The sequence below is a fragment of the Brienomyrus brachyistius genome, chromosome 18 (genome assembly GCF_023856365.1).
Source record: "Brienomyrus brachyistius isolate T26 chromosome 18, BBRACH_0.4, whole genome shotgun sequence".
Classification (NCBI taxonomy): domain Eukaryota; kingdom Metazoa; phylum Chordata; class Actinopteri; order Osteoglossiformes; family Mormyridae; genus Brienomyrus; species Brienomyrus brachyistius.
The window spans coordinates 12,431,809-12,448,108 of record NC_064550.1 but is presented as its reverse complement, the minus strand read 5'-3'; the positions used below and the strand labels follow the sequence as shown (position 1 = coordinate 12,448,108).

The 16,300-nt window shown below is 49.0% G+C and overlaps 1 protein-coding gene across 1 annotated transcript; it reads left to right on the top strand.

Moving 5' to 3' along the window:
• The first annotated feature begins 70 nt into the window (after positions 1-70).
• Positions 71-9,220, top strand: heatr6 (HEAT repeat containing 6). The gene is made up of 20 exons (XM_048984290.1): positions 71-395; positions 664-771; positions 1,010-1,150; positions 1,465-1,580; positions 1,701-1,815; positions 1,899-2,000; positions 2,713-2,856; positions 2,941-3,227; positions 3,486-3,663; positions 3,780-3,986; positions 4,226-4,325; positions 4,446-4,822; positions 5,020-5,142; positions 5,507-5,593; positions 5,701-5,835; positions 6,359-6,481; positions 6,567-6,691; positions 6,781-6,877; positions 7,431-7,635; positions 7,721-9,220. The coding sequence occupies exons 1-20, from the start codon at positions 93-95 to the stop codon at positions 8,284-8,286; spliced, it is 3,639 nt and encodes a 1,212-aa protein (XP_048840247.1). The 5' UTR covers positions 71-92; the 3' UTR covers positions 8,287-9,220.
• Positions 9,221-16,300: the final 7,080 nt, after the last annotated feature.

Here is a 16,300-nt window from a genome sequence, read left to right as displayed (position 1 = left end):
AAAAATCACAGGAGACCGGAAATGACATTTAACATCTAACCCGGATGTGGATTTCGGTTACCGTGACAACGTCACCCTTAGCCTCCCAAAAAATGGCCGTCAATGGGGCGATGGCCTCGGCTTCCAGCCCGATGCGAGGTCCTGTTCGCTGCTTCCCAAGGCCTGCGGTAGTAAACGAGGCGGAGGCTGCGCCTTTCTTAGCGTCTGGTTCTGTGGAGCTTGACCGGGCGCCTCCAGGTGGATCAGGTTTGCAGTTCGCTCGCTGTTTCTCGAAACTCTGCTCGCTCAGACCCTCCGACAGCGACAGCCTGAAGACGGAGCTGAACCTGCTGTTCGACCAGCTGATATCAGAAAACTACCACAGCTACGCGTCTGACCGCGACGTTCAGCCTGAGGTACGAGGATTCCTCCTTACTGTAAACGGTGTAAAATTCCAACTATATAATAAGTTTGTTTAGATTCACACTTGGCACGTAGTACTTCTTAATATCATACCTAGGTATAGTGATACTGATCATGCAGTTCAGCTGTAACGTAGAAATGTTAAGACTGTCAGCGGTTAGGAGATTGTTATTGCCAGAAATAGCTATAATATTCTGATCCGAACTGGACTTGGGGAATCTCCAGACTTGTTTAACGACACCCCCGACACTCTGCTTTCAGGATGTATGTGCTCTCCTGGTACGGGCCAGCGGATTGGTGCAATTCACTCAGGACCACCTCGTTGTTAAATTTTGCCAGCTTATCCATCACCTTCTCAACCGGCTACAGGTAGGGCGGGCTGGCTGGCTGGCTGGCTGGCTGGCTGACTGACTGACTGAGATTTTTGTACAGTACTGAATGTGTTTTTGTGGTCAGATTGTGGCACCCAAGATGGAGGCATTTTCACCGATGGCGCGGAGTACATCCTTACTCCCTGCATAATGAGGCAGCTGGCTGTGGGCATGTTCCTGCTTGGCCGAAAAGTGCCACCGTCGGCATTCAGAAGGGTTGTTTTTATGTGCTGCAGGTGATTGTGGATGAGCAGAGCTTGAACTGCCTGGTGTCTTACGTGACCCAGGCCCTGGCAGTGTGCGGCTGCTGGACACGCACTGATGTCCTGCAGGCACTGGCCGCCCTGCTGTATGGAAATGGGCCCAAGTGTCAGAAGGTAAATCCCTCATTAACTTTCCTTTTACTGTGTTTTTTTTTTTTTTTTTTTTTTTTTTAAGTCCCATGCTATTAAATTCACTTAAATACTGAATAATCTCTTCTGAGCAGGGATTTGTTCTGTGTCTCTCATTAGTCTGAAAGTGGTTTATATTTAGTTTGCCCTACATGATTTACGCCTCCTTTGGTAGCTGTTTGGCAAAACAAATAAAATATTTAGGACTCTTCACTTGAGTAGGCCCAAGGAGCTGGCTAACTGGGCTCCTTTTACTGTGAGGTTAGTCACCTGTAACTGTAACTGTCACTCCTTCCCAGTATCTGCCGGACCTCCTGGGTGCAGGAGGGATCCTCTTACGCTACAGTGACCTAAGCCAGCCAGATCTGGAGCTGTGGCGAGCTGCAGTGCACTGCATGGGTAACCTGTGTTTGGGGTGAGGCAGTAGGCATAGACACACACACATACACTGAACAGGACACTTCAGACAGAATCTCTGTCCATGCCATGCAACAGTGGTTCACTATTGATTAATAGTAATCATGTGACCTGTCAGGGCACCTGGACAGTCACACCTGGAAGAGCCATACAGGAGTGTCTGTTTCCAGACCTTCATGCAGATGCTACAGTACCCCAGACCTGCTAATGTGGACGAAGCAATATTCTGCACGGTCAGTAAAGCTTTCCCCTCTTCCTCTGTCTGTTTCTCTCATACTCACCCACACTCACTGTGTCTCCCGCACTCCTCCTCCAGCTGCTCCAGGATGCCCTGAAGGGGATGCAGCACTTCCTGAACAGCGAGAAGGGGAAGCTGGCAGTCGGTGAGCAGCTGGGCACCCTGCTGGCAGTATTCAAGGTGCTGGAACTGGATTCAGGGGCTAAGGGATGGGTTCACTGGTCAGATGACTTGCATGTGCTTATTTCTGGTTATGAGCACTTAATCCAGTGACTGCTTTAGCATGTCGTCACCTCCAATACAGAAGGAGGCTGAGACTGAGATACTTAGGGCATACTCACATTAGCTGATCCTAACTGTGCCGAAGCATGTTTGACCCCCAAAATCCAGTTTGTTTGACTAGTGGGATTGCTGACCGTGCCCTAACATCTAACGGACATAAAACTCTGTCCACACACCTGCTTTTCTTTAGGTTTAATAAACATTTTGCACAAAAACTGAGATGTTTGGTAACATACGCACAAAAACTGAGATGTTTGGTAACATACAGGATTTTCATTAATTAAAATCATTGTGTTGCATTATTGATAAATCTATGAGGGCCGAGTGTCATCATACCTGAAATTACTCCAATTAAGTCACAAATGAAGGACTCCATTGTGCTGTGTGATGGTACTTTTCTTGTTGTTTACTTCAACACAAAAAGTCGCACGGTGATGACAAAAGCGTACTCAGGTCCGGAACATTAAGCACGACGTGGGCACTGACGAGCAGTTTGAAGATGAATGGATTAGTGTTCCAGTACATTGGGGGTACAGCCCACACTTACAGATGCTGGTCGTTTGCTTGTGGAATCATCTGGAATGATTCTGATGGCTCGCTCTTTCGGCAGAAACACATGTTCTTCGGACTGCCTGGGATGAACGTGGAGATGCCAGGGATCCTATACCCCACACCGCTCCCCCAGTACGATGGAAGGACCCCCGCCAAGACAGAAGTACAGAGGAACCCACCAGTTCAGAACAGGCCCCCTGGGGTGTGTCTCTGCCGCTCTGTTTATGCAAGGGCATCACCTGCCTGTGTATCTGTAGAGCTAATCTGAATAAATGTCTCGTTACAGAATAAGAAACGGAAATCACGTGGGCGGGGCAAGAAGGTTGGGTCAGAAGGGAGGCGGGATGAGGATGGGGAGGAGGGGCAGGAGGCGGAGTCAGACACGGGGGCGGAGCCCAGCAGGTTACGCACGACTGAAGCCCCAGGCCGCTGGACACAGGATTCCAGGGGCACAAGTCACCTATTCTCCCAGGCGTCCAGAGAGGGCGCTGTGGCATTCTACTCTTCCTGGAAGAAGAGCAGTTCCGACTCTGAGATTTCTGACCCAGAAGGAGGGATGCAGAGTAAGCTCAGGTAGGGTTACGTGGGTCAGCTCTGACACGTGCAGGAAAATGTTTCTGAGTGACCCGCTGGAACTTTTTGAGAAGCGTGTGTCTCCTGTGCTACTGAGAGAGTCTGATCGATTGCTTTGGTCTGTTCCCAGATGTGAAAATGGCACCTGTCTGACAGAGCTAACCCTTAGCAAGTTGAACTCTCTGAGCTGGGCTTCGTGCTAATCCCAGGTCGTTTGTTTTTTTTTTTTGGGTGACTTGAGCATATGTCTGTGTGCAGGTTGTACCAAGCCCGTGTGCGGCAGGGGGCGCTGCACTGCTTCCTGTCGGTTATTCGGTGCGTGGAGAAGCGTGTGTTGTACGGCTACTGGTCGTCCTTCGTACCTGACGCCCCTGGAGTGGGTGGGCCACCTCCCCTGACTCTGCTCACCATCGCCCTTAAGGATCCCTCACCTAAGGTCAGCTGGGGGGAGAATTTGTACATAAGAGAAGAAACATCTTGGGAGTGGCTTCTGAAATTATGGTCACGGTCCAGCTCATTACAATGCTGTCTGTCGCGCGTCTGAACTGGCAGGTTAGGGCGGGGTCCCTGCAAGCGCTCTCGGCCCTGTTGGAAGGTTCCAGGCAGTTCCTGTCGGTGGCCGAGGACACGGGCGCCCCACGGCAGGCCTTTACTCCCTTCTCCGTCACTCTGGCTGCCAGTCTGCGGGAGCTACACCGCTGCCTCCTACTGGCCCTGCTGGCTGAGTCCTCCCCACAGACCCTCACACAGGTCATCAAGGTGGGCAAGCTTCCGTTGATCTCGCACACAGACGCACAACCCTTCTCATTTAACATGTTTTGCCACTGATCTCTTGTGACTGTATTTTAGCGTTAGCTTGGTGATGTGTTATAATTCACATACCGGTAATGACAGCTGGGGTTTTGGCGTTAGCGTAGCGGTTGAGGGTTATGCTAACCCCTATGCTTAATATTGGCTTGACCTTTGACCCTTGACTTGTGTGTTCCCATGTGTCACAGTGCCTGGCCCACCTAGTCTCCAATGTCCCGTACAGTCGCCTTCGCCCAGGGCTGCTGGCTCCCCTTTGGAGACAGATCCGCCCCTACATCCGCCACCGAGGTGGGGAGTGTGCAGTGAAACCTAGTTCTGGTCTCTAATGCCATGCACAGATGGCGATATGAATGTGTTGTATTGGTTGAACCATTAGTCCTTTCTTCTCGCTTTTTCTTGCTCCTCCAGATGTGAATGTCCGTGTGTCCTGCCTCACCCTCCTGGGGGCAGTGGTCTCGGCTCAAGCTCCCCTCCCTGAGGTCCAGCTCCTCCTGCAGCAGCCTGCTGGCTCTGGGGGAATCGCCGGGACTTTGGGTGGAACCAGCAGTGGGGGTGCCACCCCTCAGGAGCAGCAGCAGAGTTGGAGGAGGGGCCCTGCTAAGGACTCCGCACCCCCACCGGCCCCAGCAGAAGCAGACACCACTCCTGGGGCTCAATGCTGGCTGCTGCAGTTGTGCGTGTCGCTGGTCACACAGCCCCGGGAGGACCCCTATTCTGACAGTGATGCCGCTAGCACCCCCTCAGGCATCATGGAACCGCCCCCTGTGCGGCTAGAGGCCCTCCAGGTGAGGGTTAGGGTTGACACTTGGGTGTCAGGACAGCTGCTTGAGTGCTGGTTTTTTAATCAGTGCTGTTTGTAGTTGCAATCAGTTCAACAGCTACAAGTTTGTTTTGCTCAGATTTATGACACAGTGTTCATTCCTTTTAATACTGATATTAATAAATGTTTTGCTTGATACCTCCCTCTCCATCCTGAGAACAGGTGCTGGCCCACCTAGTCAGGGGCTACTTTGCCCTGGTGCAGGGTTACTTGCTGGAGCTGGGGGAGGTTTGCACTCAGTGCCTCCAGGAAGCTGATCCCTCCATCCAGCTGCATGGTGCCAAGGTGAGGTGTCCTCCATGCCTGACCCTGGATCAGCTCTCTGCTGATCAGTCTCTGGCTATGTCCCAATTCTGGGGCTGCATTCTTCTAAAGCTCCATTCGAATACATTGTTTTAATTCCAGCAGCATGGAGTTTTACCAGGATATGTTTTGACTGGTAACTAGCTCCCCATTTTTGGTTTGTTTGAGCCCCTGCTCTCTGACCGCAGACGCACCCATAAAACTGGGTTATTCAGACTGAGCAGTATCCTGCCTCACAGTACGTGTCTCTTTCTAAGAAGGCAAAGGTGGCTACCTGGAATAACCTGACACTACCCTCGCCTCACCGGGTTAACGTAAGCCCCCCATATCCTGTGTCTGCCCCCAGCTGCTGGAGGAGCTGGGTTCAGGTGTCATCCAGCAGCACAGAGAGGAGTCCGCCGTGGCCCCAGCCTCCAGGGTGCCTGTCAGCCAGGTAAACCTCCGGCGGGCGTCTGTCTGTGACAGGGGCCCTGATGGCGGGCGCCCGCCCGTCTGCCTGCTCCGCATGGCAGCGTGAGACCCTTTTGCGTCATGTGACAGGTAGTCCAGTTCTGGTCGGAGGTGCTGAGCGGCCCCCTGAGTGGAGCCCTGCAGAGCGAGCATCACCCCACCCTGCAGACCAGCTCCTGTGACGCCCTGTCGGCCATCCTGCCCCAGGCTTTCAGCCAGCTGCCGGTGAGCTCACGGGCACGCGCTCACGGGCACGCATGTTGGTTACATGGTTCCATCCTTCCTTTGTTCCATCCTTTCTCCGTCTTTTTATCTCTCTACTTCCATCTATGAGGCATTAAAGCAGCAGATCTGAAAAACAAGGGGACAAAAATCAGACAGTGCTGTACTTAAAAATTAGAAATTAAATCTCACTGTGTGCAAGGAATAAATCCGAATGTACAGAAAAGCCGCGCTGTGCCAACAGTGCTGTGCAGTGACGAATAATCACCAATGCAAAATGGATACGTGCACACTGTCACAGTGCAGAATATGCAGTACAAATTGACTGCAATGAACAATAAATAGATGAATAGATAGACTGCGTGGTGAACAATAGATGAATAAGGTGAAGAGAATGTAAATATTGCCTGCAGGCTGGTGATTGGCTGGCTGGCTAGCAAGCAGGTGATTGGCTGACCTCAGCCTTGGGTGGAGTCGTATGACATTTTACTTCATACTGTATCAGCTCCTCTGCTCTCCTTCCCAGGATCGAAGCCAGGTCCTGTGCCTCACTGTGTTGCTGGGTCTGACCTACAGCGAGAACTCCCTGGTGAAGGCTGCGGCCGTCCGGGCCCTGGGCGTCTACGTCCTGTTCCCCAGCCTTCGAGAGGTACGCCCCCTCGTGTTGCCCAGGACGCCGTTTTTACTTTTTGACACCTCGCATGTGACACATTCCGTCTCCTCATCTCGCACAGGATGTGATGTTTGTAGCCGATGCTGCCAACGCCATCCTCACCGCGTTGGACGACCACTCGCCCAACGTGCGCGCCAAGGCTGCCTGGTCGCTAGGCAACTTGACTGACACACTCATTGTTAACATGTGAGTGCCTGTGGTCTGCATGGCCCAGTAAGGGTGTCCTCCTGCCTGCTCTCGCTCAGTGTCTGTCCTGTCCTCTGCCTGCCTCCCAGGGCATCAGTGGGACGCGACTTCCAGGACGAGTTTTCCGACATGCTGCTCCTCCAGATGCTCTGTTCGGCCACCCGTGCATCCAAGGACAAGGATAGGGTGAGGATGGAGAAGGACGTGACGCTCGGGTTACCAAATAAAGACATTTCGGGAGTAACCTCATTTCTAAATAAAGAAACACATGAGATTTCTAAACAAAGAAACACCAAGCCCTTCGGAAGAATTTAAATGAATACAAAATAAAAGTAAGACGACCTGTGAGGGGCATTGTGTAGCTCAGCAGGTTAGGACACCGTCCCGGTGATCGGAAGGTTGCCGGTTCAAAACCCAGAGTTAGCAGAATGATTTCATTTTTGGTCCCCCTGAGCAAAGACCTGAACTCTAACAGCTCCAGGGACTGTCTGACCTCACTTTGGATATCAGTAACTACTTGCTAAATATATTGTAATTGCCGTGCTTGTGAGAATAGTAACAGGTTTATTATCAATTAGGGCTAAATCCCTGGTAGAAGTTCTAGGTCTTATTTGTGAAAAGGTCTTTTGAGGTTTACTCAGTTAAGCTATATATACTAAGATCGTTACTCTCCAGATGTGATGTCTGATACACTCTTCAGGGTCCCCATGAAGCTCATGCTCTATCCTGCCCCCTACAGGTCAAGAGCAATGCCGTGCGCGCCCTGGGAAATCTGCTTCGGTTCCTGCAGGCAGCCCACCTGTCCCGGCCTGGGTTCGAGGGCCCGGTCGAGGAGGCAGTGCGGGCGCTGATTGAGACTGTCCGAAGCGATTGCACCATGAAGGTTCGCTGGAACGCCTGCTACGCCCTGGGAAACGCTTTCAGGAACCCTGCCCTGCCCCTTGGTGAGTGTCACCCAGTGCTGTCTTTCTGCTCTTTATTAACACTCCCGGTGTTAAGGCCTCTTATTCCCACCCCCCCCGTCCTCAGGCACAGCCAACTGGACCCCCGATGCCTTCTCCGCCCTGTGCCAAGCGGTGACGGCCTGCCGCAACTTTAAGGTGCGGATAAAGTCGGCAGCAGCCCTGTCAGTGCCCAGCGGGCGTAGTTGCTACGGCGACACAGCTCAGTTCGCCCACGTGTGGCAGGCCCTCACTCACGCTCTGGAGCACAGTGGCGAAGCAGGGGACTTCCTAGAGTACCGCTACTGTGCTGGGCTGCGCTGCCAGCTCTGCTTCTCCATGCTACACCTGCTCGGCCTAGCGCAGCCCCGTGACCTGCCTGCCCTAGCTGCTCCGCTGGTGGGGGAGGCAGGCCCCACCCTGCACGGATACCTGGTGCGTTACCACCTGGACGGGAGCGACCGCGGGGAGCAAGACAAGCCCACAGATGTGGCCCAGCCCCAGGAGAGGCTCAGGGAGCTGGAGGAGGTTCTGAAGCAGCTCCGACTGCTGCCTGGGGGGGACTCAGACACAGAGCAGGCTAAGGTCCAGGTGCTGGCCTTCCTGAACGACGTGCTGAGAAGCTGCACTGAGCTTCAGGACCTGTCATCTTGACGCAGGGTCAGGCGTCTTGCTTCCTGCATCATGGCTGTATTCCTGGTAGTGTCCGGTATTCCCCAGATGGCTATTTCCTTACAGTCTGTCACGTCAAACTCCACCCTTGCAGATACAAGCATTCTTTGATCCTTTTATCTAAACTTAATGCAGAAAGTACAGATTTTATTGTTTATTTGTGTTTCTGGTGGCGCTAAAAACCCACTTTATAAGTGATCCTTTTTATTTTATTTTGTTTTTTGTAGTAGTGTGTTCTGTTTTCCAAACTCATTTTCTCTGCCAGAGAGCAATGCAATGTTATAACTCTGGCCAGCAGGGGGAGCTGTTGACTCGCTAACATTTTAGACCGCGTTTTTAATGTTCTATGGCTCTTTTCGAAGCCCGCCGTTTATGTGCCTTTTTCTCTTCGACAGCTGTAGATGATTGTCACATGTCCTTTCGTTTTTTTTTTTATTACAGTGTAAGGGAGTAGTAAGTCAGTGACATTCTGCTGATGATAATTACATGAAATGTAATAAAATGAAGTAAATAAAAGCACCATCCCTGAAGCCAGCAAAGGTGACGGAAAGTGTCACGTGTCGTAAATGCCGTTGAAACTGCTGAGTCTGTCTGCACCTTGGTGCTCCTCATGTGACAGGCTGTGAAGCTTCCATTACCTGCCGTTCTCACTTTCTCCAATACAAATGAAAAAATCGGGATGAGTGTTTGAATCCTGCTTTGATTTTCAGAGCTAACGCTGTTTCTGTACAATGCAGAGGCACGTAATCTGTAGCTGTCACGTGCCGGTATCCTGCGTGAGTCGTCAGATCCGACTCTCATGGGCGCTGATGACGGTTCGTTGCCTCCATGGTCCTGCGTGTCGTGCTGCTCTGTAAAGCACTACATGAAATACCCGTACAGACCCTTTCAGCTGTGTTAAGGTATTAAGTTTTTTTTTTTTTTAATTATTTAGGAAAGTTTGGATAAGTACTTCTACACACACAAGGAATTTTCTTTTCCGGTTGGAAGATGAGTGTGTCGTAAATGTATACAGCAGCAAAGGAAATAAAGAGGAGAAATAAAACATTACAGGCTGTAAACACTGATGTCTTCTTAAAATCCCTTATTCTGCATGAAGGGCTGATGGGTAGAGAGCATTTAAAAGTAAGAAACTGATACGATTTTGTGTGAGAGTCACTGAATTTCAGTTAACCTTTGCCTCATAACTCACCAAGAACAAGGAGGTCCGTGCAGTGAAATCCACGCTGACCGACTTCACATGCAGACCTGGTAAGAACTGAGACATACATGTTTCCAATGTATTGCCGTGGTTCAGGTTTAAAACAAATGTTGTCTTTCTCAATATGGTTTTTTTTGTAAGTATGAGGGATTTTTTGAGTAATCTTGGTTTGTGTGTCTGATTCTGGCTTTGTGGATCTTCTGTTAAAAATGGCTTTTACTACTCTGCTGTAACAGGCCTGAGTATCTAATGCACTTTGTCTTCACCATACCTTTATAAAAAAACAGAGAGCTTAGCAATGGGACTGGTGACACTGTGAGCAGAACCTTATCTCAGAGAATGAGCGTAATCACGTCACATGACAGGAAGGAAGTACGGTGAGCCTTGACCGGTGAAGAGTAGGCCTGAACCCAGCCGAGTACTGACAGCCTTTTTCCTATGGGAAACGTATTGGCAGTCAGAATTGAGCCAATCAGCGTTGGGGTCGGGCAGGGTCAACGAAGCAGCCATTTTTGTGGTTGGGTGCACTTCAGCCATTGAAAGCACAGTATGGGGGGTGGAGCAAGTAGACGTGAGGGGAGAAGGGGCAGGGGGGGGTCAAATATCTGCTTGACGGGATGTTGGTGTGGACTCCACCGTTCCCCGTTAATTCTGTTCCTCCAGGATACCTCCTGTGATTTAGGCGGATTTCAGGGTGGTATGGGGGGCCGGTGGTTAAGGGCAGAGTCCAGACCCCAGGGAGGCTGATGTCCTGCATTTATGCTGATCTGAGCATCAACACCTGTGTGCTGCATAACTGATATGCTTGGCTGATAACACCATTCCGTCTAAGCAGCTCTCTGAAATGCTACTCCTCAAAAGAATGTTAGAATGGGGCACTCTGGGGCAGGTTCTACCCTTTTGAACTTAAACTTAGGTTAGACTGATGAGCCAAATCACTATAACTCCCCCGTCCCCCCCCCCCCCCCCCCCCCCCCCGCCCATGTGAAGCAAGTAATGATAACTATCTCATAAAAATGGTGCGTGTCAATGTCTGGCATATATTAGACAGCAAGATAGCATTTGGTACTCGTAGTCGAGACGTTGAATTGGGAGAGAGAAAAATGTAAGTGACATTGATAAGGGCCAAATTATTAGGGCCAGAGGTCTGGGTCAGAACATCTGCCGTGCTCACAGTCAGCCGTGGTGAGTCCTTACTGAGAGTGACCCTAGGAGGGAAAAACCACAAACTGCTAACCAGGTCGTCTTGTCTGGTTATAATGATTTGCCCATGATCTCTGCCCATTTCTTCTGTGTTCAACATGTTGACTTTGAGTACCAAATGTTAGCTTACTAGCTAATATATCCCAGACCATTACACGCACTGTTGTTCCTACATGAACATCATTCATTTCACATGGGTGTGCTCATAATATTTTTGGGACGTCGGTGGTATGAATCCTTTTTTAAAACGAGATATGGTGATCTGGGGATCTTCAGTCTGAAGAGGAACGATCATCTGGTCTAGACCAGATGATTCTGGTACAAACCTGTGCTTAGGCCACTCAGTCCGGTCTGATCCAGTCTGGTCCGGTCCAGTGCATTACAGGCTTTGGTCTAGCACCATTTCCAGTGTCCTGATTTGAACCAAAGGAGCAGGTAAACCTGTGGAGGGAACACGTGAGATGAGACGTGTCACGGCTGAGGAGGTCTCTCATCTTTAACTTGTGTGATAATAAATAAGCTCAGATTTCACATTAGCTGGGCCAGATGAATCCCTCCAAACTGAAAACGCAGCAACATGGCAGCACACCTCAAGGAAACGATGGTTTGGAACTTTTTTCGCCCTTTACGGACCTAAAATTAAGTCTGATTTAGTTTGATTGAACATGTGTGAGGTAATTACAGTCTGTCGTCCGTCTGTGAATCTATTCCTTCTTATACCTTCATTATGGGTTCACCTCCCCTGCCCCATCCAAAAATCAAAACACTTTGCATTAAAGATTAGCTTCTGCCTGATCCAGTCCATTTTATCTGGCACAGGTGTCAACCTCCTTTAAAGGTGATGATTGGAAAATGGAAAACATTGGCATTAAAGAGGTCCAGTCTTCCTTTTGAAAAAGAGACTTCATATTCTATCAGTGATTGTATGTTTGCGAAACATTATTGCGAGGTGTTCCGGGAGACAGTACTGAGAATGTGATCCCTGTATGACCCTGCTATCCGTTAACCCCTTCCAGGAAAAAAAATAAATATTTTGGAATGTCCTGCAGCGAGGGTACAGGTGAGCAGGTATTTATGGTCCTTGCTGGCAAAATAATTCTCGCAGCAGAAGGTCACTGTTGTGGCCCAGTCAGTGAGGACTCCTGATCTCTGCTCAGTTCGTGTCTCAGTCACGTGGACTGCAGGGTTTAGATGATACATAATAAAAAATCTATGAAAAGTCCTTCGTTTGCGCAAGTCAATTGTAACTCTTCTTTTCGCCAACCTCATCTTGCCCTCCATAGCTTAGGGGTCACAGCACAGGGTCAGCCGCCGCATGGGAGTTGGGGGTTAGGGGCCTTGCTCAAGGGCCCATGGATATATGACTGTGAATCAGCAACATTCTGATCAGAGGCACAGAGGCTTTGCCCGCTGAGGTACTGGAGGGCAGGTATCCTTCATTTTTGGGTAGCTTATGTTTGGAGTCTGAATGATACCTTGTCTGGTGCCTGTGGGAGATAGCGACTTCACAGGAACAGCAGATTCCTGTTGTGTAATGGTTTTTTCGCTCGGTACCGACATGCCTTGCCAGTGCGTGTCTGTGCATAATGAAGCTCCTTCATGCCCAGCCATGCAAGTAATGGCCTCTGAATCCCTAATCATGCAGAGGGACTAAGGACACAGGGTGGGGCCTGGTCACATGTTCACATATCCAGGCTTCTTATTGGTCACGGTAGGGGGGGAGCTACCCACGGTTCAGTGCTGCAGGAAACAGGGCCAGGAGGTGGGAAGGTAGAGTTTAGGTATTCATGGTGGGGGGGCAGAAGGGCACCTGTTTCAGAGTTGGTTCTGGAAGAGCAATTGCACACATACACCAGCCCCCCACTCCCACACATCACACCCTCCATGCTCCTCTGTTGACTTGTGTATGTTGTACGGACGGGATGTTACCTAGGAAGCACCTCATCCTTTTCCTGCATTTTGCAGTGCACTTCCCCAACTAGGGGTGGCACAGTGGCCCAGTGGATCGAGTCTTCGCCATGGCTCCACGTGAGTAGAGTGGGGTTTCCTCCGGGTACTCGAGTTTCCCCCCCGCAGTCCAAAAAACATGCTGAGGTGAACGGGAGTTACCAACTATTCCATAGGTGCGAATGTGTGTGTGAATGAGATGCCGTGTGCCCTGCCATGGCTTGGCACTCCGTCCTGGGTTATCCCCTACCTCGTGCACGTAGCTTCCATTCTGGACCCCAGTGACCCTGCGTAGGACATGGATGGATGGATGGATGGATGGGCAGACAGACTTAGCTAAGCCCCATAGGATGAAAAATATACCCCCATGTCATTCAGCAATAACCGCCTCGAACCCTTGAACTGCCCCCATGTCAAACACAAGTAGGCGAGTTTCCAGATTGGCACCAATTTCAGCCTTAGAACCGGCCCAATGACCAAGCCTACAGGTCTGAGGTGCAGAAGAGCTGTGGGGTCAACATGACCCGGGGATGACATCACACAGCCAATCTCATAGACCAACTAGTCTCACTAATATGCACAAAGCAAACAGGTGTATTAATACGTGAGTGAAAAGCAGCCCTGTCCCTCAGTCGGGGGGTGACTCTGAGTGTGACGGGGGCATGAAGCTCATGTCCTACTGCATGCAGACAGAGCCGTCGGTCATTAGAACACAACTGCTGCACCACTTAGATATTTCAAGAAACCCAACTGCCAAGGAGTAGGTACATCACTGACTGTCCCAAACGGGTGTGAAATACTAAAGAACACAGTTGTTCTGAGAGTTAATATCTACATTAATGAGCTTAAAACTGTATCGAACTTCCATGAGGAAAATATCAAAGGTAGCCTGGCGGAGATAAATACCGGAGCTGCTCTAAGTTTCAAGTTTAGTTACGTACAAGAAGTACAGAAGAGAAACGCTTAGCAATGAATTTCATACCTGAATATTCACTCTTTGGACAATTATAGTAAAATACAAAGAATAAAACACAATAAATGATATGTTATAAATACAAATGGACAGTAAACCATTTGCTGTTTGAAAGCTAAGCTATGTGGATAAGTCTATAGCAAACAATGGCAGATTTCAAAGACAGGAAACTCGCTTGAGTACCGCCTGTGTTTCATGTGTTGTGTCGGACAAGTATAATCATAACAATGTTTGTGAAACTGTAGTATAAGGCTAGAAAATTGTGCATGCAGATCAGTTTTATCAGGTGAAGTCTCTTCTCATCAGAAGGTTGCAGGTTCGAGCCCCAGCCTTGGCAGAACGTGCCCTTAACCCCCAGCCCCAGGGGGGCGGCAGGGGGGGGGGGGGCGCGCACTTTGTCTGATGCTGCTCTGTGATCCCCAAGCTATGGAGACTAAGATGGGGTCAACGAAGAGAAACATTCCTATATACCTGTACTTGTGCATGTTTGTTTTATTTGATTTCTTTTAGTTTAGTGTATATTACTGAAGCTAGACAGCAAATAAATAACTACCACAGCGACTCAGAAGCTGTATCCAAACACTCAGGCCCGGTTTCATATGTGGTTTGAGAATTACATCACGTATTGTCCTGACGAGAAAGTCCTGGCCGTTTAATTACTTGCCTCATTCCTGCCTTAAAGTTGGGTCACATTGACCTTGTCCTGGATGTCACACGTGTGTGTGTACAATGACCTTTTCCCTATTTATAGTAAGTCATGTACAGCTGCGTGGGTGTGCATCGCAGAATACACTGCAAAACAGTAAGTGGAGAATCCCAGCACACACAATCTTTAACTGTCGTTTGCCACATGCAAGAAATGTCAGAAATGTTGAGTTGGTTAGATGACTGGGTTTATTAATCTCCAAGATCAGAGGTGGCAGCGACAGGTAATAAAGACTTGGCATTCCAACATTTCAGTCTTTGGGCCAAACTACACAATTATTTAATGGAAAATTATACTGTCACAGGTATGTGAAAGGTCAGGCCGGGTCCACACAGGAACCTGAGGTAAACACTGGTGTACATGGCTGCTCACCCTTATTAGGAATATGGTTTAGTTGCAATGGCGGCCACACCTTAATCTTAACATCTCCCTTTATCGTTTCTGCGACTTCTTGGTGTCTGCGTATCTGTGTGTGTGTGTGTGTGCGTTTGTCTGTGTGCGTGTTTGTTCAGCATTGATTTATTTTTTCCATTCTTTGCTCGAGGCCACACACAGTTTTTCTGTTGTTCCTAAGTCCTGTGTCCACAGTCATAATGCCTTACCTTACACTGAGGTGTGCAGGCAGGTTGACGCAGGGTTCTGAGAGGCCAGCGTGGGGTCTCTCGCTCTGTGCCGAGGTCAGTCCCAGGAATGTTTGACGTAGGGGTAGATGGCCACGGCCTCCAGCGATCACAATGCACCAATTTCTTAAAATATTCCAAAAAAATGCCAGGGATATTGTTTTTTTTTTACTCTGTGACACAGAGAGTCACGTTTTTGTTTGTGTAGAAATACCAGTGCATAGATGCTATATTTGATTAACACTTGATTCTCACACAGTCCTCACACTGTCCCTCGTGCTTTGAATTTATCCCACTAAAAGTTAGTTTCGATTTCTAAAAATTGGATCATTGCTGAGAAAAGTAAAGAACTGAGATACTCAATTCAGAGTGACTGCAAGTACAGTTGACACACACCTTTGGCCAAAAGACAGATGAGACCACACCCATTTAGTCTGCGAGCTTTAAGGCTCGTTGGCTCTTCCCGGATTTGGCTTGATTACTGCCAACATTTCAGTATGCTGCTTCGTAAACACATCCCTTGACTAAAATGCTTAGTGACTGTTGGGGTTTCCCTGATTTCCAGCAAATCAACAATGGAAAATAACTTTGTTGTTCTTCATTTTGAAAACAAAGTGGAGAGCCTTGATGGAAGAAGGCTGTTATTAAACAGAAGGTCAATATACAGGCATGGAAAAAATTGAGACCTCTCTATATTTTGAAAATAATTTCCATTTCTAAATATTGGTTTAATCATGGTTCTGGTGGTAAAAGGCTACACTGAGCGGCAGGTTGCTTCCAAGTTCAAAGTTTATAAGACAGCTGAATACAAGACCAAGGAGACACTGGGATTGACCAGAAACCAGACAGATAGAGGATATAAGCGACCTTCTAACGCCAGAGATGACCGTTAATCTGACAGTTCCTCACGAATCGTAGGATGACATCAAGTGACCTTCAACAGGAATGGGAAACATTAAGTGCAGGTATCAGGCTCCTAAAAGCTGGACTGAAGTCCCATGGAGCACGGAAGAAGCCCTTATTAATGAGAAACGGGGAAGAGCCAGACTGCAGCTTGTAAATAAATACAAAAAATAATCCACAGATGCAGACCCATAAACTGAGAAATGAGCGAAACAAAATATTGTGCTGTGGTCTCTTAATTTTTTTCCATGGCTGTATAGGTGATAATTTCTTTAATAGAGGTTCGTCACACGGGTAGTGGTGCTGTGAGGGACAGCTTTGGTACTGATGTGAAGATCAGTGCTCTAAAGCGGAGATGGATGTGATGAATAAATCGGCACTAAATGACTCGGCTAACGGGATGTTTCACTGGAAACAGAAGCATACAAACATGTACATCACAC

What these genes read in the sequence shown, in the direction of transcription:
- heatr6 (XM_048984290.1), top strand. Translation starts at nt 93, where the DNA reads ATGGCCGTCAATGGGGCGATGGCCTCGGCTTCCAGCCCGATGCGAGGT. An exon ending in ACGAAGCAATATTCTGCACG is followed by an intron (nt 1,816 to 1,898) that starts GTCAGTAAAGCT and finishes CTCCTCCTCCAG; the next exon opens with CTGCTCCAGGATGCCCTGAA. An exon ending in GGGATGCAGAGTAAGCTCAG is followed by an intron (nt 3,228 to 3,485) that starts GTAGGGTTACGT and finishes GTCTGTGTGCAG; the next exon opens with GTTGTACCAAGCCCGTGTGC.